Below are 23,065 nucleotides of genomic sequence, written 5' to 3' on the forward strand. Positions count from 1 at the left end.
CGACATTAAATTTGGTATGTAAGCTAGCCTAAGAGACGCGCAGACATTGACTATTTAATAATTTTGCCACGCCTATTTCCGCCCCCGCAAATTAAACAAAACTGATTTTCTTGAAAACTAACAAAGCTAAAGTCACCAAATTTAGTATGTATACTGGCTTAGTATGCGCGCAGAATATATATATTTTAATATGTTCTCACGCCCACTTCCGCCTCCATAATTTAGAAAAAACCGATTGGCTCTTGGAATTTTTTGACCATCGCGGTTAAATTCGGCAGACCAATAAATCTTATCTATTTCTACCAAACTACCAAATTTTATTGAAATAGGATTAGAAACATGCAAAATATGCGTATGAATGTATTTTGCTACGCGATGCATAAGGGCAGAATTGGCCGTTGGCTAGTGGCGGCGCTAGAGTGCTCATATGTTTGTAGAGTGAGCGAGATAGCATATGAAATGAGGCATGTTAAAACAATTTAAAAGACATACATTTGGTTTTCGAAATTTTAAATATTTGTTTCACCTGGTGTATGGTATACCCAAGTCGGCGAGACGACTTACTTACTTCATTTTTCCATTCTTTCATTCTCCACACATTTATTGCCAATTCTCTTGGTTAACTAGATTATATTGCGTATCTAGCCTTTTTCCCTTTACCAATTTCATTCAACTCTGAGTTGGAACTTTTTTTTTTTTGATTCGCTACTGATTAAGAAGGTTATATACACCTTTTTTAGGTCTTATCTACAAAATACATAAACATACACATAAAAAAAAGTTACCTAATCAAAATAAATGAAAACGGAGGTTAATAAAAAAATATTACCACAGATTTTACAATTAAAGTATCGGAGGATTTGTGTGTATTAGCCCATCCCCTCGCCACTCCAATGCCTCCTTTCTGTACTTTTTGGTTACGTTTACATACGTACACTTACTTTTCTCTACACTGTGCACTTCTATCTCCCGCCTCTCAAAACGTCACCCATCCTCCAGCTTCTCACAGAGTCGCAGGACTAAGTTCCCTCTGTGCTGTTTATCTCCTCAGCTTCAGTGAGTTGCGCACCACCGTGCACATTAACCTCTTTGTTAATCATTTATAAACAAATGCAAATAAAATAAAATACATAAGGCACAAGGCACAGCTCAGCACAGCACAGCAATCGCTGGAGAGAATCCGATGGTACGCTGTACTTAAAGCTGGGCAGGTAGTCCCAAGTAACGACGACGACAACGACGACTATGCAAATAAAAAGGCAGCCAAATGAGCAGCGAAATGGCAAAACCAAGGCACCAAGGCACCCAGTCACCAGGCACCCAGCTTCAAGCGAAATAAGTAGACAGAGGGCTGAGCTTAAAGCAAAAACTGGCACGCCTACACACAGAAAAAGAAAGAAGAGACGAGGGAAAACTGATTTAAGGTCCACACACATACACACACACACATACAAAATGCCGAACTTTTAGAAAATCTTTTAATAAAAAGAAATATTCGATTCTCGATTTTCTACAAAATATATCGTTAGTCAGGATGCCAGAAAACCAATGTCATGATTTTATTAACGTGAAAATTTTCCTAAAAATTGTGTTTTTTTGCAACTTCTTAGTTTTAGTTGTTGTTCAAACTAAAAGTTACTTATAATATACGACTTTCTTGTTAGACTTTTCCGTAACCCTGATCCTAACTAAACAAAAGTAAATAAAATGATATGTATAATATTACTTTTCATGATTGTGTTCTCTACTTTAAGTCTCTCTGTTTGTCATCAAAATCAATTCCCGATCCATAGAGCATCACATTTTGTTTATGTTCAGTTGCATGAAGTATAAATTGCTTCTAATAAACATTTTTCTTTTTTTTTTTCATAACTTGAACAAATATTGAATTACTCAAAAGTTTTCTCGACTTTCATTGCAAATTGCATTTTGGTATCACACTTGGTCAAAAGGATTTTTGCCTTCTTATTTCTCTTTCTCTCCTTTCATTCTTGTGGACTTTGTAAAAGTTTTAATCAAAAGGTGTGGTGGAGAGGATGGTGAGAGGGGGGTGGCAGGTGTTCCAATTTTCAACCTGCTTTCATATGCAAAAGATTATACGCCGCAGCTTCGTCCTGGTTTTTCCTAGTATAAAATGTAGTAGGAGTAGACCGCTTCTTTCTCTCATTATTAGTTTGATAATGATGTTTGCATTTGGTCTACCTGGCCACTGTCCGCTTTCCTCTTGTCCCAACCCCTGGTCCCTTCTCTTTCCATCGTCTTTACCCCCGAGGGGCTAGCAATTTGTGTCCTGTTTACTGCTTAGGAGCAGCCATTAATTTGCCAAGCGTTGCCAGGGCATTCTATGTATTTTTATTTCATTTCTTGACTAATGATATTTTTATTAAAAAACTATGCAATATATTTGAGGAGAGCAAAAAAGAAAAACGAATTCTCGACACTCTATCCTGTTACTATTTCAATTTCTTTTAAAACAAAGGACAACAATACTACTTATGTATGTTAATATATGTAAATATCTGTCTGCCGATAAATATTATCTCTATGAATTATTAACCCAATGAGAGGATATTGTAGCATTATATTAAGTACATATATTTTGCCTATCAGCGTTTACAGAATTCATATTTACAATAAACACGTCAGGTACATAGAAATAAAATTTATATTACTGGTTAATCGCTCGACAGCCCTTTTCTGGCTGACAACAAACCTCTTTATCAGTAGTGACGCCAAAGCTTGGCCAGACCTTTCTCGATGATAGACGCGAATTAAGCATACTTATTTCTATCATAACTAGCTTTCCTAATATTTAATCCTCTATTTGTTTTCTCTTCTTCCCGAACGCCTCGCAAGGGCAAAAATTGAGTTTATAAGTTTACAATTATAAGAACTTCATAAGAAAGTTCTGAGTCCTTTAAACGGTGTTTTATAGCATTAGTAATTAATTAAAGTAATAATTGTTTCTCTAGATTTCGATCCATTTCAAATGTATCAAATTACCCCGAGCCGGATAAAACGATAGGTTTAATAGTAATAATTAATTTCACGTCTAATATGATATTGTCAAGTTAAATTGGATAAATATGGAAAGACTTCAACATGAAATAGTATACACGGACGATAATAATATCATCTTTTCCTTCCAGCTTCTTTCGAAAAATATTTCTTCAACATTCTTAGTTAAAATTAAACAATTCATGCAAATTAAAGTTGGTACAAATTATTTCTTCCTCTGGGGTAAGCATCCTTCTCCATATACGATCTTGCATTTAAGTCAACTTTTTATACCATACACCCATAGGGTGAAATGGTATATTAAAGTCGCCAAAATGTATGTAACAGGCAGAAGGAAGCATCTCCGACCCCACAAAGTATATATATTCTTGATCAGGATCAACAACCGAGTCGATCTAGCCATGTCCGTCTGTCCGTCCGTCTGTCCGTCTGTTCGTATGAACACCTAGATCTCGGAGACTGTAAGAGCTAGAGCCACCAAATTTGGTATGTAGACTCGTGTAGTATGTAGAGTGATCAAGTTTATTTCAAATTTTTGCCACGCCCCTTTCCGCCCCCGCAATTTAAAAAAAGCGTTTATCTCAAAAACTATTCCAGCTAGAGACACCATATTTGGTATGTATATTCGCTTAGTAAATGCACACATTTTGTATGTATAAAAATTTTTCCACGCCCTTTTCCGCCCCCGTAATTTGAAAAACTTGATTATCTCCCGTGTTTTTTTACCTTATGCAATCAAATTTGGCACACTTAAATTTAAGACTAATATCTAGCAAAATACCAAATTTGATCAAAATCGGACAAAAAACATTCGAGTTATGCATATAAACGTTTTTCCATAAGGCCGGAGTTGGCCGTTGGCTGGTGGGGGCGCTAGGGTGCTCGTATGATTGAGTGAGCGGGATACTAAGATATGCTTGTAAAAAGCATGTGAAAATGCATTTGTTTAATAAAGTTGAAATATTTGCTTTACTGGTGTATGGTATACCTAAGTCGGCGAGACGACTTACTTACTTCATTTGACATTGACATTGACTTTCTATTTTCGGCTAGTTTATTGTTTAGGACTCTATTTAGAAGAACGCTAATCTTGTTTTTATTTTCTTGATCTCACCGTATTTGTGTCCAGATCCGCAGAGCCGAAATCAACATCAGCAAATTAACAAACTCTTTGAAATTCAATTCCATTTTTAGGATAATGGGCCCAGAGCCCAGATCAAGAAACAGTCTAAAGTGATGTAAGTTAAGAAATATTTAGTTTTGAAAAAGGCCAAAATGTTTTTCTATTTCTCTTATTTTGGTGCCTGGAAAGTTCAGACGGTTGAGAGGTTCGAAGAGTGGGCTGTAATTGCCCTAGAGTTACAGATTATAGACGAATCAGTGACAAATAGAAAGCTATTTCTAAAGCTGGAAACTTCGGAATATTATTTATCACCGATTATTCACATGAATACGTACAAGTAACTTATGCTTTTATTTTCTCGGCGTTTTATCTTGTAGGAACGTCTTGTACTCTGAATCTTGGCCCAAGTCGGCCATGATAAGTCTCTAGTGTAAACATATTTTTGATTCAAAATAATTAGTAGGCTAAACTTTATATTTCATTTCGATTTCGGCATAGAACAACAGCAGCGCCAGCAATATTTCTCATTCATATAACTAGTATCCAACACTTCAGTCAGACACACAACAATAATAAACAGTTCTTAGGTATTTTAAAAAATTGTTACTCTTAACACATGTTATAAGCTAAACAGGAAACCTGAAAAACGAAAAAAACCCAAATAATTTCGGCCTTTAGTCCTTTATCTAACTGTTGTACATTTTTAATTCGTTGGTTACATTTCGTGAGAGGTAAGTTTCTATACAGAGAAGCAGCGCGCACACACACACACACTTCTTCGTCTCTTGCTCTTTGTGAAGGACGAAACATGCAGCGCGATGACCCGGAACATGAAGTAGGGGGAGGAGGACGAGGAGGGCGTCATCAAATGGAGACTAGCATTCAGGAGATGGAGCGAAATCTGCAGGAAATGCCACCAGCTCCGCGCAGAGAGAGTTTGAGTTCTTATACAAATTGGTCGCAACAAAGTTTCTTCAATTCTTTCGTCAATGAAAATCTGGCAATAAGCAATAATAGTTCTAATGTGGATAACGAGAACATGGACATTGGGGATGTGCACGACCAGCTGAGAGCCTCCAAGTTCTTAAACTTAATGCTGATGCGACTATGGCGACGCCGTCGTGCCGAAGTGTACGGCCTGCATACCCTGGCCCATAAATATAAGGAGCATGTAAGCCCATCCTATCCCATCCCATCCCTTGGTATGTTAATGAATTTTCTCGTAGACTGAGCGCCTTCAGGAAGAATTGAGCATTCGGGATCGGATAATTAGCTCGGAGAGACGCCGTAGTGATCAACTGGCCACACAACTCAATAACACCCTTGATCGTTTTCGCCTCACTTGGCAATCTTGCCACCAGATTGACAAGGGATCAAGGCACTCGAACAATCGTGAGGATAAGCTACGTGGCCAGCTCATGGCCAAATCGCAGGAATGTGAGAATTTTGAAGAATTGCTGGAAGCGTGCAAAAAAGATTTGTTTCGCGAGTTGGCGAAATTTCGCAACTGTTCCCGTTTGTTGGCCAATGAGCAACGTCGTGCTCTACAATTGGAATTGTTGAATAATGAATTGGGGAACGAATTACTGGCTCTTCGTGAAGTATTACTAGTACAAAACAATTTAATGGTAGTGTCGATTTGTGTAAAGCAGGAGCAACTCAACACGGCGTACGAGACATTGAAGATTTGTGAACATGAGTTGGCCCTATTGGAGATGTGAGTTGTGGGTCCCACGCCCACAGTGCCTTTTGCTTTACTCCCCTTCTACTTTACTTTTTTGCAGCAAATACAGCCAGTTGAGAGAGTATGATATCCAGATGGAGCAACGCAACAATGATGCAGCCAAAAATATGCGTTTCATACAAAATGTACTCTTCGTACAGGCAACTCGCCAATCCAATCCTCTATATAGCTGCTTGTATCACATAAGCGCCTGTGTCTTCGACTATTTTATGCCATCGTACTCAACGGCAGCGCGTCTGGATCATACAGTTCGCATATTTTTGGCACTGGCTTTTTTGTTGGCATCATTCCTTTAAGATTCGCAAAGACCGACGACCACCAATGACTACCTGTTCCTCTCTTCTCTCGCTTCACTTTATTGGATTGATCTTTCAGAGAGCAGTCTTTAATATCCAGTTTCAATCAGGACATACTTATAAATTTATAGATGAAATATTGCAATTATTTTTTCCAAAAGTTTTCATCTTTGAGGCGAATTTCACATTCAACTATGTACATATGTCTCTCTTTTTGTTTCTAATCAAATTAAATAAACAAAAGCAACATAAAGCGAGAATGTCTGTTGGTGTGGACAGTCTACACATTGATGCAATGAGGGAGTTCCAACCTTCCCTTCTACGCCTTTGTGCCTATTTGAGTATACTGTTCAAATAGTTGACAGGTGTTTGCATTGACAAATACACAAAACACAGGGCTTAGGGGCGCTCAAACTCACACACACACACCAACGGGGGCCTTGGCATATTGAATTACGTTTATTTGATCATTGTGGCTCTAACTAATTACAAATTTGTTTAATTAATATTACAATGCGGTTTGCAAGCAACTTTCAATTTCAATACATTTTGCCACATTAGGCCGAATGACATTAATGCGAATGTCAACATAATCATAAAATGGACTGATTACCAACACTACACCTAGTGTTAGGTAAGTCTTAATTAGAGCATGAATGATAGAAAAATCAAAGATAAATAAATCCATTCGAATTAAATTCAAATGAATAACAACTACACAAAGAAATGAATGATTGTGAATGTTAGTACTTGTTAAATGAACGGCAATGAATTGAGTGTGAAAGCATCGAAATCTTCTAAAGCACTTGAATCAATTGAATCATTCGAATTGTCCTATTTCTATTGGGACGTTTTAAAGCAACAACAAGTAGTTATTTTATCCAAAATGTAGATAAAAATAATGGTAAAATGAAGGCTATTAAAATTTTAGTATCCAATACACCAAAAATTTTAGTGCGCGGTTTTGGGGTGGACATTTTGGGACAAATCTTGTAAAATTTAATTCAGAAGGATTTCCTATTTGCCACGAACCGAGAAAACATAAATAAGGATATCTAATATATAAAAAAAAATATTCGCTAATCCATTGGGTTTTGAGCCCAAAAACAACAGTACATATTGTAGTCTGAGTAGGTCCCCACGGAGCCACCGACCTGACTAGTTTAATTATATAGTAATCTTATTTTTATATTTGATACTTATATTACTTATATTTGAAAAATATACAATACAAATAAATACTAAAATCAGAGTTGAGATTCGAATGTATTCGAATCATAGCAACTCTTTGTCTTACTTTTTAATTCATTTAATTCGTTTTCTTTCGTTTGAATGTTGTGCGACTGAGTGCTACGTCAGCACACTCATTCACTTGAAGACGATTTTCGAAGTCATTCAATTCATTTATTTGGTTTTGAATATTGTCAACTCAAATTGATTTTTCTATCATTCATGCAGCTCTCTAGTCTTAATGAACTAGAACGTCAAATTCAAGAGGTCCATAAGATAGTAAGCCGTTTTCGGTTAATTTGATTTATAAGATTTTAGAATATCCTGTTTAAGAAAAATATACCTAACAAAAAATTCTTCGACTCTTTATAGCATACTTTTGGGTTAAAATTGTACACATTTTCAATATATGCATAATAGCAAACATATTTGATATTTTGTAAATTGCTTTTAAATTATACCAAATATATTTTTAGGTTAAAATATATTCTGTTTATTTTATACAATTGAAACATTGTAAATTCGTTTTTTTTCGAAAACCTGACGTGATGGACAAACACTATGATCACACCAGTTACCCAATTACACCCAACTATTGAACTTAGGACACTTAAAAAAAACGATTTTTTTTCTTTTTCTTTATAAACTTGTCGAGTTCTACAAAGCAGAAGGGGAAGTTCTACAAAGCTTAGGCGTATATTTCCATCAAACACCCGATTCTCTATATCACTAGTACTACAATTTCCGAGTAGGGCTTAAGTCATCTAAGCCCGAATTGAGTTAATGACTGGAGCAATGAAAATAAAGCCCTTTATAGCTTGTCAAAACATCCATACATATGTATATATGTATATGTATATCTTGGGGAACAATTTTGTATTCCCTGCCCTCCCTGAGAGCATGAGCACTTCTTCTTCTGTGTTCCAACGGAAGCAAAAATAACCATGATGTACTACCAAACGGTAAGCTTTAGTCAATCGATTACCTACATATATAAAATATTGTTAGTTAAATTAAATCTCAATTTAAAATGTCTATTCTTATTGCAGTGAAAGGTAAGAGCCGATTGTCAAAGCAGTGCTCCATTCAGTGGCAGAAGGGGAAGGGAAATCAAACTTACATTTAGAAATTGAATTAAACGCTAAAGTGTCATGCAGAAGTGGCCCTATGCGATCGGAGATGACAGAATTGAAGGAACGAATTCAAAGATTTCATGTGTGTGTCTGTGATCAATGTGGTTTTGAAATGGGTTTGAGAAGGTCTGCCCATTGTGTGGTTGGCAAAGCACTGAACAGAAAGACTCACCTTTACCCGCTGGGTATAGCACTACCTCTCTTGCTCTCTTTCTCCCACGAAGTCTCTCTGAATCTTTCCAACTCTCTGTGTGGAGAATTGTTGCACTTTTACTACACATACACACGTTTCAAATATGCACATATGCCTTTTAGATGGCATACAACTATAACAAAAACAAAAACAAAAAAAAAACAAATTTATGAAGAAGCGGCAAACAAGTGAATACCGAAAAACACGTTGCGTCTCAGTATAGACCGATACCTTCTCCTCCACCCCTGCTTCAGGCACCTTTAGTCGTCCGACCAACCGACCGACCGTTTGCGTTCTATGATTCGAGTAAGTTTTTATCGCCAACAAACTGACCGCGCAGCTGAGTGAGCGGACCAAGACTATGTACGCCTTGGAATCCACTGTTCCACAATTTATTTATCAGAGAGAGCGAGCGAGAGAACGAGAGAGAGAGAAACATAAACGTGATGTGCCCCTTTGCACCGACTTTTATGCACCCTTCTCTTAGTAAGAAGCTCAAGAACTTAATGTGAACCTTGTTGAATTTCATGTTTAACTGCATCCAAAAGCTCTTATGAAAAGGGGCTGCCTCTTTGCGTCAATCTTAATATGCCCATTCAGTAGCCCATGCGTACAAGGTATAGAAAAGAGCGAGTGCAAAAATGAAAGAGTGACAGTGGATGGGAGACGGGTAGAGAGAGAGAGAACGAGAGAGATGAAAGAAGGGGCGATTATGCGTGGGTGGGAAGCACTCGAATTTGATCGAACACGAAAAAACCAGAGGGCTCGGCCTGGTACCGTCTAACTTTGACCAACAGTCAAAGCTTTTAATACACTTTGCTAAAATTATGACGTATTTTTAGTTGAATAAAACCGACAGAAAACAAACACACAAAAAATGACGTACCAACTGATAAGAAGGTTAACCACACTACATATCCACCCACACATACTCAGTTACCCGTTTATAGTGTTGGATAAGCACTATAACGTACTAGAAAAAAACCGAGAACACAATATCTTTATGTGGACTTTCTTAGAACTTGGAACTTTACACACCACGTCAGACTCAAAGAGTCGAAAATCCATTGTACGTCATGCAAGTGTAATAAAAGAAATTTATTTAAATTTGGGGTGAGAAACAAAACACTTTTCGTACTTTTCTGTGAGATTTTCAAGTTTTTCCTCCCCTAGTTGGGTGAGATTTTCGCCCCCTTTTAGCCATTCGAAACGCACGTCATTGATGTCCTCCACAAAGAGTGAATGCAAGCGTTATGCAACACTAATGATGCTAATTACTGTTACACGCTAACCGCAAGTCAGTCGAACAACAATTCCAATCACTGATCATCCCAGTGAATAAACCTATTCAGGTTGTAGAGTATTTAAAAATCAAAGAAATTTTCATGATTGTTCCCTCTGTTTTGGTCTGTATGTGTGTGTGTAAGTGTGTGTGTATGTGTGCGTTCTGAATGAGTGTGCGGTCGGTGGCGCTGTAACGGGAGCAATTTGTTTGTTATTATAGTTTTATTGCACAATACCAACAACAACAACAACAACAACAATACCAACAGCAACAAGCATAGAGTCAAGCCAAGCGAAAAGCAAACAAACAAATGAACAACCCAGCGCCAAACTAAAAAGGAAAAAACCAAAACAAAAACGTTTAAAAATAAAAACAAAATTATACTAAGATTTTTTTTTCAAATTCTTTTCAATTTCTTGGACTCTATTTCAAAGACCATTCTTCCAACCGACCGATCTTGTTTCCAGAATCTTCTTGATAAAGGATATACCGTTGCCCGATATAAGATCCAGGGAGAAGATCTGCTTTCTCCATTGCGTTTCCATTTCACGCTTTGCTGCATATTGATAATAGGGAAATGTGATCTCAAGGAGGCAGGAAGAGGTGAGGAGGAGGCGCAATAGAGACAGAGATTTCTCTCTGTATCTCTCTTACTTTTTCTGTCTTTCTCTCTTTCTCCCTCTCTGTCTCTCTTTCTCCCTCTCTGTCTCTCTTTCTCCGCTCTCTTTATGTATTTGCTGTTGCGTGTATAAATTTTTCGTGTGCTTTAATTTTATGAGCCTTTTTTTGCACAATTTACTTATAAACTTTGTGTGTGTGTGTTTGTCAGTGTGAGTGTGTATACACTGGCACACTCACTACACACACTTCCCTACCGACCTACCACCCCACTCCATCCCCTTTACTTGTCTGGTGTTTGCGTCGGCGTGCGCGCAAGTAAATTTCTTCTAATTTAATATTTTGTTTACATTATTTATTCATTTACTTATGTATTTTTGTTTCCCCTTCCCTCATCACCCTCTTCAGCCAACATCTCTTCTTTGCATTGTTATTTGCTTCACCTGCCGCCGCCCCCAAGTCTCCTCATTTTCAGTTGTTCTCGCTCGCATCGCACGTATGTAGGTATGTGTGTATGTATGTAGGTACATACATATATATTTTTATCTGGAGCATAAGCTGTTGTCTTTCAGGCTCATCCAGTTCGCCCAAAATCATAACCAGCACCATTTGAATCTAAGGCACATGAGCATTTCCTCCATTCTGGACCTGGACATGGATCGAATGATGAAACACTTTACATAGGCTAAAGGAGACAAGTGTTTGACCATCCAGAGTAATCTCTGGTCATTTCTATGGCTTTAAATTTCAAGTTATCGAAGAAAAGCCACCAAATGTATTTCATACGGTTTCTACGTCGTGTTTCTCTAATGATTGGGCACTTAAACACGTAGGATGAACTTAGTGTAAGACAATTTATTTTGAATTGGTCGTAAATTTCATCTAAATCGGAACACGACGCGATAGTTTTTCACAATTCAGGTTTGAGTCATGTTAACTTTGGGATAAACCCTTTCAGAGAATTTGATAAAAGTAATCAAAACGGAAATTCCTTGTATCTTGCATAAGTTTCGGTTAGGGGACGTACAAAATACGCGAAAAATTAAATGAAAAAGCCTTTATACTCGAAACCAAAAATTTGCTCCGCGAGGTATGCAACAAAAAAAATGGACGAAAAGTTAGAACATAAATGCAGATGCAGCTGCAGCTGTAGCCTGGCAGCCTGTTGTTGCGTGGGCGCATGGCCAAGGACGAGGCCTTATCAGCCACCTCCCTGCTCCTCCTTCCGACTACCACCCTCGCCACAATTTAGCTCGCTTTTCTTTTTTTTGTTGTGTGCCCATCAGGCGGGCATTTTAATTAGTAGAAGTTTTTTCTCTTTCGCGCTCACTTACCTTGAAGTCAAGCTGAGGTGTATCTCCCCCCTCCCTCTTCCTGGCTGACAGCGTTCCTTCCACTTTTTGATTTTCCTTTCCTTTTAATTTTTTTCGTTTTTTTTTTAAGTTTTACACTTTAATTATTATTTCCCGTGCTCTGCTGTTGTTGCTGCTTCGGCTATTAAACAAACATGAACAAAAAAAATATGAAAAAAAAATCACATTCTTTTTTCTTTCTAGATTTTATATATTTTTATTTTACTTCTTTATGTTTTATTTTTATTTACACGCGCCACGCGAACAAATTCTTTAGGATGAGAATACTGATGGGTTCTGGAGAAGGGGGGAGTTGGAACAAGAGGAGCAGGTGGGAGGAAAAGAGAGGCAGGATGTGTTCCAGGCAATGTTTTTTTTACGATTTCAATTCTTATCCCGTTACTTTTCCCGTTGCTCTTCTTTCCTGCGCTTTTTACTCCTGATGTATCTCTGTGCGGCTGTGTGTGTGTGTGTTGTGTGTGTTCGGTGCTTCCTTTTTGTTAATTTTTTTTATTTTGTTTGATTTGATTTAACTTTACTTCTTTTTTTTGCTCTCTTTTTGTTTGTTTGCCGCAGTTTTGAACTGTAAGCGTGTGAATGTGTGTGTGTGTGTGGCGCGTGTGGGGTCTGCTCGTTTTTTGCGTCAGTCAATCGAAATGCACTTTTTGTTTACCAACTTTATTGCGAAAACTGTTCCGACATTGCGACTACGCGACCGCTCGCAAACAAACAAAAATCCGCACTTTTTATTTCAATAGAGGGAGCCACTGTCGGGGCTATTACTCTCACCCTTAGGACTATTACTCTCACCCTTAGGACTATTACTCGCACCTTTAGAACTATTACTCGCACCCTTAGGACTATTACTCGCACCTTTAGAACTATTACTCGCACCCTTAGGACTCCCATTGTTCGGTAAGTTGCACGCTGTTAAAATAAGGGCTGTTAATTTTTTTGATAACGATAGGTTTGCTCCGATAATATCGATTACGACAACTTTGCTACGATAACGTCGACTACGATAGATTCGCTCCGATAATGTCGACTACAATAGGTTAACATGCGCGCAATTTCAAAAACTTCCTGTTGGTTAAAAATACATATATGAAAAAGAAAGAAAATAAAACGGCAAACTTAAAAGAAAGATTAGGTATTTTGTTTTACCTTCTTTCTGAGGCTAAATGTTTAATTATTGTATAAATCTGCATTCATATTTATGATAATGGTAATAGTTCACAGACTTTTGTTGCTCTAGAAAACATCTTATACGCGAAAACATTAAATAGGTTAGAACCGACCTCACAAGATGAATCAGAAGTGCATCTAAATTAATATAATTAACCAGAGGGCTGAAAATAATATCGAAGTTTGTATACCCTGTGCAAGTTGTTACCCTTACCGCGTCAAAGTGCAAAACGCTCTTTTCTAAAAAGTAGATAAAAAAAAAGTCTGACCAAAATTAATCTACTCATTTTGCAAGGGTATAAAAATAACAAATATCTTTTCAATACTTATATTTGCCTTCATCTTATTACCAAACAATAAAAATTCTATGAATAATATTTAATGGCAATGTTTTACTATTAGTTTACTGGTAAATATTCTATTATACATGGACACATATAATTTCCATGGGATATGTGTCCAAATAGTATAGTAGTTTAAGCACCAATGTAACAATTTTGTCGATAAGGCTTGACGTATTCATGTCTGTAAAGCTTTTGCTCCCTTTGCCATTGTCTTGAGGTTATGTGATGACCCTGACAATCAACAAACTAGCAAAGTTTTCATTTAATTTAATTTGCCACACAACAAACAAAAACCCACACAAACCGGGCAAAGGTATAGACGTAACACTTGTTTGAGGTTTAACTAACCACAAAACAAAGTTGACGGACAAATTTTTAAGACTTTGTGCAAAGGCAAAGTTGAACGTTAAATGGATTATGAGGTTTTCTCGAATATCTGTCAAATTTTCAATGGCTTCCTGGCTAACTAATCTAAAGCTCTTTTAACTGAAGTGACCTTAAATATTTTAAATTAACCGCTACATTAATCGATAGTTCACGTTAACTGCAACACCACGGCAATCATCTGGCAACTCTATGTCAACAGCTGTTTGCTTCCGCTACTTGCACAACAATTTTTTTTTACTATTTTCCTCTTAAATTGTTTCTCTGTAATTTTATGAGATAAAATGCGTCTAACCAATGTACTATTCAAGAAGGTGAAGAGCAAGTATGTAAACAATGCGATTCCGCATAAATAAAAATAAAGTTACGAAGCCTTATTTCCTGTTTCTTCTGTCCGATAGGCGCATCATGGTGGTGCTGGAAAGCGTGGTCAGTGGACATCAGTTTAATGCATTCCGCGAGCGTTTGGCTGATAAACTGGAGGTGATACGCTTCGATCCATATAGTAAGTTAGAGGAGCAAAAAACAACCTGTTTTGCGAATGCCGTCAGTTTTCCCTTCATGATTGGCATTCGCAGGTTGCTTTTCGTGACTCTCGTTTAATTTTCTGATATTTTTCCCCACAGTTCAAAAGGAGAGCCTATACCGAGAACGGAAAAGGATACGTAGCGCTTAGACACAAAATCAGAGACCAAATAAAGTTATTGTTTAAACCAGAAGTGTCTGATATCTTATTTATTATTATATATGTGTTTAGAGGTTAACAACAAATGATGTGAGAGGAGAATTTCCCTTTTATGCTCGCAGGACAACTAACAAAGCTAAGGCACAAAAATTTACAAGCTTTTTATGAGCCGAGTTGACCAGGACATAAATTACAAAAATCAAAAGAACGAAAAGAAAACAAAAAAAAAAAAAAAACGATTATTCATGAATAAAACTGGTGTGCGTGCTGGCGAGCCTTCTCGACATTATCTTCCGTTGGAAAACGAACAGAAGAAAAGACGAGTGGCGGCCAATCTACTTGAATGGTGTTTCAGTCATCAGGAGGCCACGCTCCCAAAGGGCTGTAGCCACTTCAATGCGTCGCTCTGGTTTCCGCAGAGGAAGCATAGAGATCTTTACATAGGCCGGATAGGCGTGCATTAGAGTCTCGACGGCAGCTGCTTCGGTGGGTTCAATTTCCATAAAATTGGCTTCATACTTGCAATACTCCAGGGCGTTGTCCACATAGTAGTAGACACGTAGATGAGTCTCATCGACCACCAGACGAAGGATATTGGCTCGTAGCAAACGAATCGAAGTGTCTTCAGTTAGCTCATAGTCACAGAGGCATTTGCCATGGGCATCGGTGGCACTGCGCGATCCAAACACAGTACGTAACTTCTCCTCGGGCAGAATGGTGGGCGGAAGTGCCTCGTGCTGATAACGCTTGGCCAGTTGATCCACGGCGGCATCAATTTGATTCTCACTAGGTGTCAGATGTTGCTGGACCATTTCCTGTATACCCTTGATGAGTTGCGAGCGAGATGAGCACTTAGTGGCGCCATGTGCTATTCCCAGGTGCTGCCATGTGTGCAGCGGCAGGCCACGTCGCAATGACACACTGTGCTTAATGGCACTCTGTAATACCATGGGCATTAGCTTCTCCAGAAGATTGGCATAGGCCTGCTGCTGATAGACACTCAGCGTGATGTGCAATGAATGATGCTTCTTCTCCGTAATAGCCTGATGGACGGTGCCCCGCGGGAAATAAAGAACGTCTCCCGGCTTAAGGACCTCATCGAAAATGGGTTCGCCCAGTTGGTCAGGTGTATAGTTGCCGGATGATTCACGAGCTAATACATCGCTTGGCTGTAGCGGCATGTACAGACGCCATCGTTTGCGTCCTTCCACTTGCAAGACAAAGGCCTCGATATCATCGAAATGCGGCGCAAATCCCTGACTATTTGGGGGAGTCAAGTACACATTGGCCCCCACAAGGCAATGAAAGAATTCTTGCATGAGACTGCACATGGTGCGCAGGCCGGGCAAGTAAGTGGATGGATTCAGAATCCGTATGCTGCAGCCCTCGCCATAGAAGCCCCAAACAGTTGGGGGCATGGCTCTACCTTCGGGATTGAGAGTCTCTCGGCGACCATCCTTGTAGCTGGTTACATCAATGTTGGTGGTGAATTCGAGATGATGCTTTAACATCATCTGATCGATCATCTCAAAGGAGATCAGCTCGGAAAAGTATGTAGGAGCATTCCGCTGCACCTGGCAGGCGTTTTTCTCCCAAAAGTCTTTGAAAAAATCATCCGGCTTGATTGGATTGAGCACCCAACTTAGAATGCGTCTACCCTCCTCAATGCTATTTTGACGGTGGGCCTCCTGACGACCATTTGTGTCCGTAGCGCCTTCAGCTGCTTCATTTTTAGAACGTTTTTGAGTCGACTGACTGGAAGATGACTTGGGTTTATCTGATAGTTGGCAAACACGTGGTTGAACCTGCTTGCTAGTCTTGCTGGGTAGGGGACAAGATGCTCCCGAGGATGAGGGCTTCTCATTCTTAGGTGGCAACGGACAGGACTTAGCTACTGCTCCTGATGATAACTTCTTTTCCTTGGGTGGCAATGGACACGATTTAGCTGCTGCCGATTGCTTTTGATTTTTTGGTGGCAATGGGCAGGACTTGGCCGCTGATCCATTAGCTGGCAACGATTTACGTGTCAAAGGGCAGGATGCGGGCTTGGAGGTGGTAGCTGGCTCGACCATACTTTTGCGCTGTTGGATGCGACCATTGGTAGCAGATTCTCCCATTTGGAGTTTTCTGGCAGTTGGTTTGTTATTATTATCATCCTCCGACTCCTCCTCCTCCTGGGTTGAACAAGGACGCTTGTCGCCAGCCTTTAGACGTTTGGGTGGAGTTGGTTCTACTGACGAATTCTCACTGTTAATCGTATACTCGGTTAAATCTTCAGTGGAATGGCTATCTTCATAATCGCTATCATCTTCAAAGCTAAGATCGCTATCGCTACCACCGCTATCGCTACCATCTTCGTCACCGCTATCGTCATCATCATTGTCGTCACTGGAGAAGCTATCATCCGCTGAAGTCGCATCCGACTCTGATCCCGATTCATCCTCATCGCTATTACTGTCATTATCATCTTCACCTTCACCGTCGTCTTCGTCGTCGTCGTCGCTAGCGCTGCTGGAACCCTCCAATTGAGCCATCATATACGCCTGCAGTTTCTCTCTTTGTTGTTTCTGGGAGACTGTCAGCTGTTTCTTCTTATCAAATAGCTCATTGACCAAGTCATCCAATGTCTCGGGATCCATATTATCGAAATCAGTATCAGCCGGCTCTTCAGATTGTGTTTTAGACTTCACTTTAGACTTTGACTGTGATCTGACTCCATTTTGGGCATTGGTACCGTTAGTTTTGCTTGTCTTTGGCCGCAGAGCGCCTTTCCCTTTGTGGGCGGAAAGCGCTGACATTTCTACAGAAGTTTATACAAGAAATTTGAGTAGAATCTTTGAATTCAAAATTTATGTAACTTTACTAACTATTCCTTTTTGTGTGAATAAAAATGTTTTCAAAATCAGATTTTAAAATTCAAATTCAATGGCCTCCTTTGGCTCTCTTTTGCACGTGCTACTTCGCTGGCCGGCTAACGGAGTTGACAGAGTTGCCACTAATGAAAAAAATATTCGTTCACGGAAAAACGTTCCCTCTGATAATTTGATTAATAATATCACAGTTCAATATTATAAATTTTGAATTGTTTGCTTATACAATTCGGAGAGTCAAATAATTTTTGCGATACGTATTTGTTGAATTATTTTAAATCTCTATAATTATATCATATGCTATGTGTATATTGTTATTATTGCTAATCGGTTTAATTTTTAAGGTCTAGTTTGAAACGTTCTTACTTTTGCTTGTAAACAGTTTATTTGTTCAATATAATATTCGGTCTATATAAATTACAAGAAAATTATATTTTACATAGACTGATAAATACTTGATGGGTGGCATCTCTTTGAATATAGCCACAGTATGGCAGCATTTTGGTACCGGCAAATGCGCGAAACTTAAGAAATTTTTGTAAATTGTGAAATCATGTCAGAGAATTCGCCGCAGACGCCAAGTAAGGAGACGCCAAACGACGACACACCAAGCAATGAAACGCCAACCAATGACACGTCAAGGAAGGAGGCGCCAGCCGAAGAAGTACCTATCAATGAGCTACTGATGACCACAACAGCGATCCAGGAGGACGAAGAATTGGCCAATGTTGTGACAGCCGAGGAATACCTAATGCGTAAAGATGTGGTTCTACTGGAATATGAGAAGCAAATGTTTCTGGACATGGTTCAAGCCGACGGTTTGCTGGTATGCGCCAAGTAAGTATTTGGTTCAACTCTCGATTGGAATTATTTAAATCCATATTTCTCTGCAAGGGGTCTGAGCTTTGAGCGAGTCCTACTGAATATACTGAAGGCATACAGTGATACGGGCAATTTGGTGCTGGTAATCAACAGTTCGGACTGGGAGGAGCAGTATTATAAATCCAAATTGGAGAGCAAATATGTACATGAAGTGGCAAATACGGCCACAGAGAGGTATGTAAGTCAGTCAAGTGGTTCACGTTCTCTCACTCTAATCGGTGTGATTCACAGGGAACGCGTTTATGTCGAAGGTGGCATACAATTCATAACTACTCGCATTCTTGTGGTGGATCTTCTCAAGCAACGTATACCAATTGAATTAATCACTGGCATCATTGTGTTGCGGGCACACACAATCATTGAGAGCTGCCAAGAGGCATTCGCCTTGCGTCTTTATCGTCAGAGCAACAAAACTGGTTTCATCAAGGCTTTCTCCTGCAGCGCAGAGGCTTTTACCATTGGATACGCTCACATACAACGAACCATGCGCAATCTGTTTGTAAAGAATTTGTATATTTGGCCGCGTTTCCATGCCACAGTGCGTTCCGTACTAAAACCTTGGGAGGCACAAACCATTGAGCTCCATGTGCCACTTACTCCCTCGATGACAGCCATTCAGACCCACATTTTGGACATTATGAATTTCTTGGTGCGTGAAATTAAGCGTATCAATCGGACAGTGGATCTGGAGTCAGTAACTGTGGAGAACTGTGTAACCAAGAAGTTCCATAAGATTCTACAGGCGCAATTGGATTGCATTTGGCATCAGCTAAATTCACAAACGAAGTTGATTGTGGCCGATCTCAAGATCCTAAGGAGCTTAATGATGTATGTACACGAAAATTTCCTCCTTTACTTACTTGTCATGTATTCATTCATTCAGCTCGACCATGTACCATGATTCAGTGAGCGCCTATGCGCTGATTAAGCGTTATCGTGGTAAAGAATATGCTCTCAGTAATTCGGGCTGGACCTTGCTTGACGCTGCCGAGCAGATATTCAAGTTGTCCCGTGAAAGAGTTTTCAATGGTCACCAAGGTGAAACTCATTAACTAGTTAGTGGCTGTTCTTTTGTACGAATTTCCTTTCTTTTCCCCCTGTAGAATTTGAGCCGGAGCCTTGTGCGAAATGGAAACCTCTAACCGAATTGCTTACCCAGGATATTCCCGGTGATATGCGACGCACACATGGAGCCAATCACATGGTACAGCCAAAGGTCTTGATACTCTGTCAGGATGCCCGCACATGCTTTCAGTTGAAACAATATCTGACCCAAGGCGGACCTCGCTTCCTGCTGCAGCAGGCCCTGCGTCATGAGGTCCCAGTGGGCAAGATGAGCGATAAATATGCCAAAGAAGGTCAATCACAAGCAACACCAGCACCAGCCGACAAGTCAAGCCAAAAACCCATCAAATCGGAGTCGGAATTGGAATCGTCTGCAACGGCAAGTCAAATGGATGAGCTCTCTCAGCTTCTGGGCAATGAAACTGACCCAGCCGATGGCCAGTATTTCGGGGAAAGTTACATGCTGACTATGACCCAGCTAAATCCGAATGCAAACAATATCAAAGACGAACCCGATGTCTCCATATTCGAGTCGTTTCCCGAACTTGAAGAACTCGATGTGAGTGCCATGGTGACCGCTCATCAGCAGCAGCCATTTATTTGCCTGCAAACGTTCAAAACGGAACGTGAAGGCGCCATGGCTCTGGAGAATATGTTGGAGCAATTGCAGCCACACTATGTTGTTATGTATAATACAAATGTAATGGCCATAAGGCAATTAGAGGTATTCGAGGCACGTCGTCGCCTGCCACCCAAGGAGCGGATGAAGGTTTATTTTTTGATACACGCTCGCACCGTCGAAGAGCAATCCTATCTGACCAGCTTGCGGCGGGAGAAATCGGCGTTTGAATTGATTATTGATACAAAGAGTGTAAGATTTTCATATTTATATTTTGTATAGGTTTTCGAGTTCGATATCCTTGCAAAAAGAAAGTTTAATTTTTGAACAGTTGTGTGCAACACATAAGAGAAGGCATCCCCAACTACATAAATATAGGTACATATACATATTTCACTAGATCAGACAAACAGCCATGTCTGTCTGTTAATCTGTCTATCCGTCTGGATTCTCTTTTGCTTTTACAGCTTCAGTGTCAAATTTACTTGTAGGCATTGTAATTTCTAAATTTATCCGGATTGCAACACTGTATATTATAGATTTAACGATCTTTGGCAATTAAATTCGTTGGCGTAATATTCTAATTATTCGCTTTGCCAAATTTGATCAGTATATTTCCACAATATCATACAGCTGTCATAAGACCGATCTGTCCGAAAAACTAGTAGTCAACCAATCAAAACTTGTAAGGGTATTCAAACTTCGGTATGACCGAAGCTAGCCGGCACTCTGATTTATTTTGCTTTTTTAATTGCAGAAAATGGTGATACCAGAATACCAAGATGGTAAAACAGATGAGGCCTTCATCCTATACAGGCCATTCGATAATGAATCCGGCGACATTGACAGTGCCAATGCTAAGAGTCGCCAGGCTGGCGGCCAGGCGCGTTCGAAAACTGAGACACCGAAGGTTATTGTGGATATGCGGGAATTCCGTTCGGATCTGCCATGTCTGATCCATAAACGTGGATTGGAAGTCGTCCCATTGACCATAACAATCGGCGATTATATTCTCACGCCGGAGGTGTGCGTTGAACGGAAATCGATTTCCGATTTAATTGGCTCCCTCAATTCGGGACGTTTGTATAATCAATGTGTACAGATGCAAAGGCATTATGCTAAACCGATATTGCTGATCGAATTTGATCAGAATAAGCCATTCCATTTGCAAGGGAAATTCATGCTTTCGCAGCAGACGACGTCAACAAATGCAGATATAATGCAGAAATTGCAATTACTAACTCTGCATTTTCCCAAACTACGTTTAATCTGGTCACCCAGTCCATATGCGACGGCTCAATTGTTCGAGGAACTTAAATTGGACAAACCGGAACCAGACGCACAGCAGGCCGTCGCCTTGGGCGGTGGCAGTGAACTTGGCGAGCCTGGAGCGACTATCGAGCAGTTGCAATATAATCCAGCCATATATGATTTTCTGCTCCGTTTGCCTGGCATCCATACACGAAATGTCCATAGTCTGGTGCGGAAGGGCGGTAATTTACGTCAACTGCTGCAGCGCACTCAAGCAGAACTCGCTGATCTTCTGCAGTCGCAGGAGAGTGGCAAGCTACTCTGGGATATACTCCATGTAGCGCATTTACCTCAAAAGGACGAAGTGGCCGGGTCGACGGCTCTTTTGGCTGCGGGCAAACAATTTGGCAGCGGTTCGCACAATCGTTTCAGGAAAGCAGCACAGGACTCTCGCCGGGGCAGGCGATAAACTGCAGTAGACCTGATGACCACCACCATCCCGCGCACCATACCCCCACACACACATGAGAGCAGACCAAACAAAATTATGAAAATTTTTTAAGCATTGCAATTAACTTTTCTGCATGAAGGTGGAGCAGGTGTAGCCGGTCCCTGGCTGTCTGGACATCACATGCATACGCACACAAACAGAGACACACAGACAGACAGACAGGCAGTCATCGGGATGAACAACTGAAACACAGTGCTGGTCTGTGACAGACAACAATTTAAAAGGCGGATGGGAATGAGGCTGAAAAATCAATTCCCATGAATTTTTAATTGCCATTGAATGTGGTTGTCGAACAGCAGCATCATCAGTGCAGGAGGTTAAAGTTCATTTTGTCCACAAAACGTCCTTTAAAACAACAATATTTATATACGAAGCCAGATATGTGATAGATATAAAATCATACTAGAAACCTTAAAAAGTCCCATCCTTATTCGTTAAATGTACTACGTAAGCTTAAATTCAGTGAATATTTTTACAATCCTCTAGAATTAAATAAAGTTTATCCTTCTTTGAGATTAAATTAAACTAGAAAGAAACTAGCTTTGGCTCCGCCGAAGTTCATATATCCAAGGGTAGTACTAGCTATGTTAAAATCGTGAATTCGATTAATGAATTTCCTTGAATGAATTTCGTTTTCCAACCAAATTTGTATTTGATAAGATATTCCTATGTTTCTACTCTGATATTTCCCCATAAAGTAGGCTTTTCGATCGATAATTCCGATGGTTCGTTCCAACAAATTGTCAAACTTGATCTCAATTAGGTTTCTTCGAGTAATTCAGGGCAAAGGCTTTTCTCCTTTTCCGATTGCATTCGGATAATGAAGGACTTTGGTTTCGCAGGTCTTTCCGTGTTCAACAAAGGTCGGGTTCGGAGCACTAAGTCTAGGATTTTTCTAAGCTATTCTTACTATTTTAGATTCTTCGTGCTCAGTTACTTTTTTAGGTTGTCCTTACTGTTTGATTGCGGCTCTTTTTCTTTTGTTTTTACATCTACAGACGATGTTATCGACTGCGTTTGGCTTTATTTAAAGGATTAGACTAAATCCTTTATAGGTCTTGCCCTCTAAATGCGATTCGGGCAAAAGTTCTCGCTGCTCCAGTGTTTTAGTAACGGGCTGTTTTTTTTTTTTCGTGGAAACCCATTTCTACTGCCATTCGGAGATGCCGCATGGTTTTAAAATACGAATCCCAATACAAAAGTACGAAATTTTCGGTGATTCTGAATATGAACTCGGCTAGGAAGGTAAAGAATATCTTTCTTACGACAAATAGAAA

General features: G+C 39.7%; 5 protein-coding genes across 6 annotated transcripts in view; 3 read left to right on the forward strand and 2 right to left on the reverse strand.

The window, feature by feature from the left end:
* LOC6653150 (1-phosphatidylinositol 4,5-bisphosphate phosphodiesterase) overlaps positions 1–12,078 on the reverse strand; it is a 54,770-nt gene extending 42,692 nt beyond the window's left edge. For both annotated transcript variants that reach the window (XM_047011624.1, XM_047011623.1), the window contains exon 1: positions 11,975–12,078. The gene's annotated coding sequence lies outside the window, so the exon portion shown is untranslated. The remainder of the gene's footprint in view (positions 1–11,974) is intronic.
* LOC6652941 lies at positions 4,603–6,402 on the forward strand. Its single transcript, XM_002075304.3, has 4 exons — positions 4,603–4,872; positions 4,942–5,312; positions 5,368–5,858; positions 5,926–6,402. Exons 2-4 carry the CDS (start codon positions 4,950–4,952, stop codon positions 6,179–6,181), a joined length of 1,110 nt encoding a protein of 369 aa, XP_002075340.1. The 5' UTR covers positions 4,603–4,872; positions 4,942–4,949; the 3' UTR covers positions 6,182–6,402.
* A 2,020-nt stretch (positions 12,079–14,098) lies between the features above and the next one.
* On the forward strand, positions 14,099–14,624 carry LOC6653718 (39S ribosomal protein L33, mitochondrial). The gene is made up of 3 exons (XM_002075999.4): positions 14,099–14,230; positions 14,307–14,410; positions 14,532–14,624. The coding sequence occupies exons 1-3, from the start codon at positions 14,190–14,192 to the stop codon at positions 14,579–14,581; spliced, it is 195 nt and encodes a 64-aa protein (XP_002076035.1). The 5' UTR covers positions 14,099–14,189; the 3' UTR covers positions 14,582–14,624.
* Positions 14,607–17,573, reverse strand: LOC6652943 (bifunctional lysine-specific demethylase and histidyl-hydroxylase NO66). The gene is made up of 2 exons (XM_002075306.4): positions 17,458–17,573; positions 14,607–17,390 (listed from the first exon to the last, which is right to left on the reverse strand). Exon 2 carries the CDS (start codon positions 17,386–17,388, stop codon positions 14,926–14,928), a length of 2,463 nt encoding a protein of 820 aa, XP_002075342.3. The 5' UTR covers positions 17,389–17,390; positions 17,458–17,573; the 3' UTR covers positions 14,607–14,925.
* A 365-nt stretch (positions 17,574–17,938) lies between these two features.
* On the forward strand, positions 17,939–22,353 carry LOC6652944 (DNA repair endonuclease XPF). The gene is made up of 6 exons (XM_002075307.4): positions 17,939–18,297; positions 18,355–18,516; positions 18,574–19,170; positions 19,226–19,380; positions 19,446–20,278; positions 20,784–22,353. Exons 1-6 carry the CDS (start codon positions 18,014–18,016, stop codon positions 21,744–21,746), a joined length of 2,994 nt encoding a protein of 997 aa, XP_002075343.1. The 5' UTR covers positions 17,939–18,013; the 3' UTR covers positions 21,747–22,353.
* Positions 22,354–23,065: the final 712 nt, after the last annotated feature.

Source organism: Drosophila willistoni (assembly GCF_018902025.1).
Source record: "Drosophila willistoni isolate 14030-0811.24 chromosome XL unlocalized genomic scaffold, UCI_dwil_1.1 Seg142, whole genome shotgun sequence".
Taxonomy (NCBI): Eukaryota; Metazoa; Arthropoda; class Insecta; order Diptera; family Drosophilidae; genus Drosophila; species Drosophila willistoni.

What these genes read in the sequence shown, in the direction of transcription:
- LOC6652944 (XM_002075307.4), top strand. Translation starts at nt 18,014, where the DNA reads ATGTCAGAGAATTCGCCGCAGACGCCAAGTAAGGAGACGCCAAACGAC. An exon ending in ATCCTAAGGAGCTTAATGAT is followed by an intron (nt 19,171 to 19,225) that starts GTATGTACACGA and finishes TCATTCATTCAG; the next exon opens with CTCGACCATGTACCATGATT. An exon ending in AGTTTTCAATGGTCACCAAG is followed by an intron (nt 19,381 to 19,445) that starts GTGAAACTCATT and finishes TTCCCCCTGTAG; the next exon opens with AATTTGAGCCGGAGCCTTGT.
- LOC6652943 (XM_002075306.4), bottom strand. Translation starts at nt 17,388, where the DNA reads ATGTCAGCGCTTTCCGCCCACAAAGGGAAAGGCGCTCTGCGGCCAAAG.
- LOC6652941 (XM_002075304.3), top strand. Translation starts at nt 4,950, where the DNA reads ATGCAGCGCGATGACCCGGAACATGAAGTAGGGGGAGGAGGACGAGGA. An exon ending in CCCATAAATATAAGGAGCAT is followed by an intron (nt 5,313 to 5,367) that starts GTAAGCCCATCC and finishes ATTTTCTCGTAG; the next exon opens with ACTGAGCGCCTTCAGGAAGA. An exon ending in GAGTTGGCCCTATTGGAGAT is followed by an intron (nt 5,859 to 5,925) that starts GTGAGTTGTGGG and finishes ACTTTTTTGCAG; the next exon opens with CAAATACAGCCAGTTGAGAG.
- LOC6653718 (XM_002075999.4), top strand. Translation starts at nt 14,190, where the DNA reads ATGCGTCTAACCAATGTACTATTCAAGAAGGTGAAGAGCAA. An exon ending in TTCAAGAAGGTGAAGAGCAA is followed by an intron (nt 14,231 to 14,306) that starts GTATGTAAACAA and finishes TCTGTCCGATAG; the next exon opens with GCGCATCATGGTGGTGCTGG. An exon ending in GATACGCTTCGATCCATATA is followed by an intron (nt 14,411 to 14,531) that starts GTAAGTTAGAGG and finishes TTTTCCCCACAG; the next exon opens with TTCAAAAGGAGAGCCTATAC.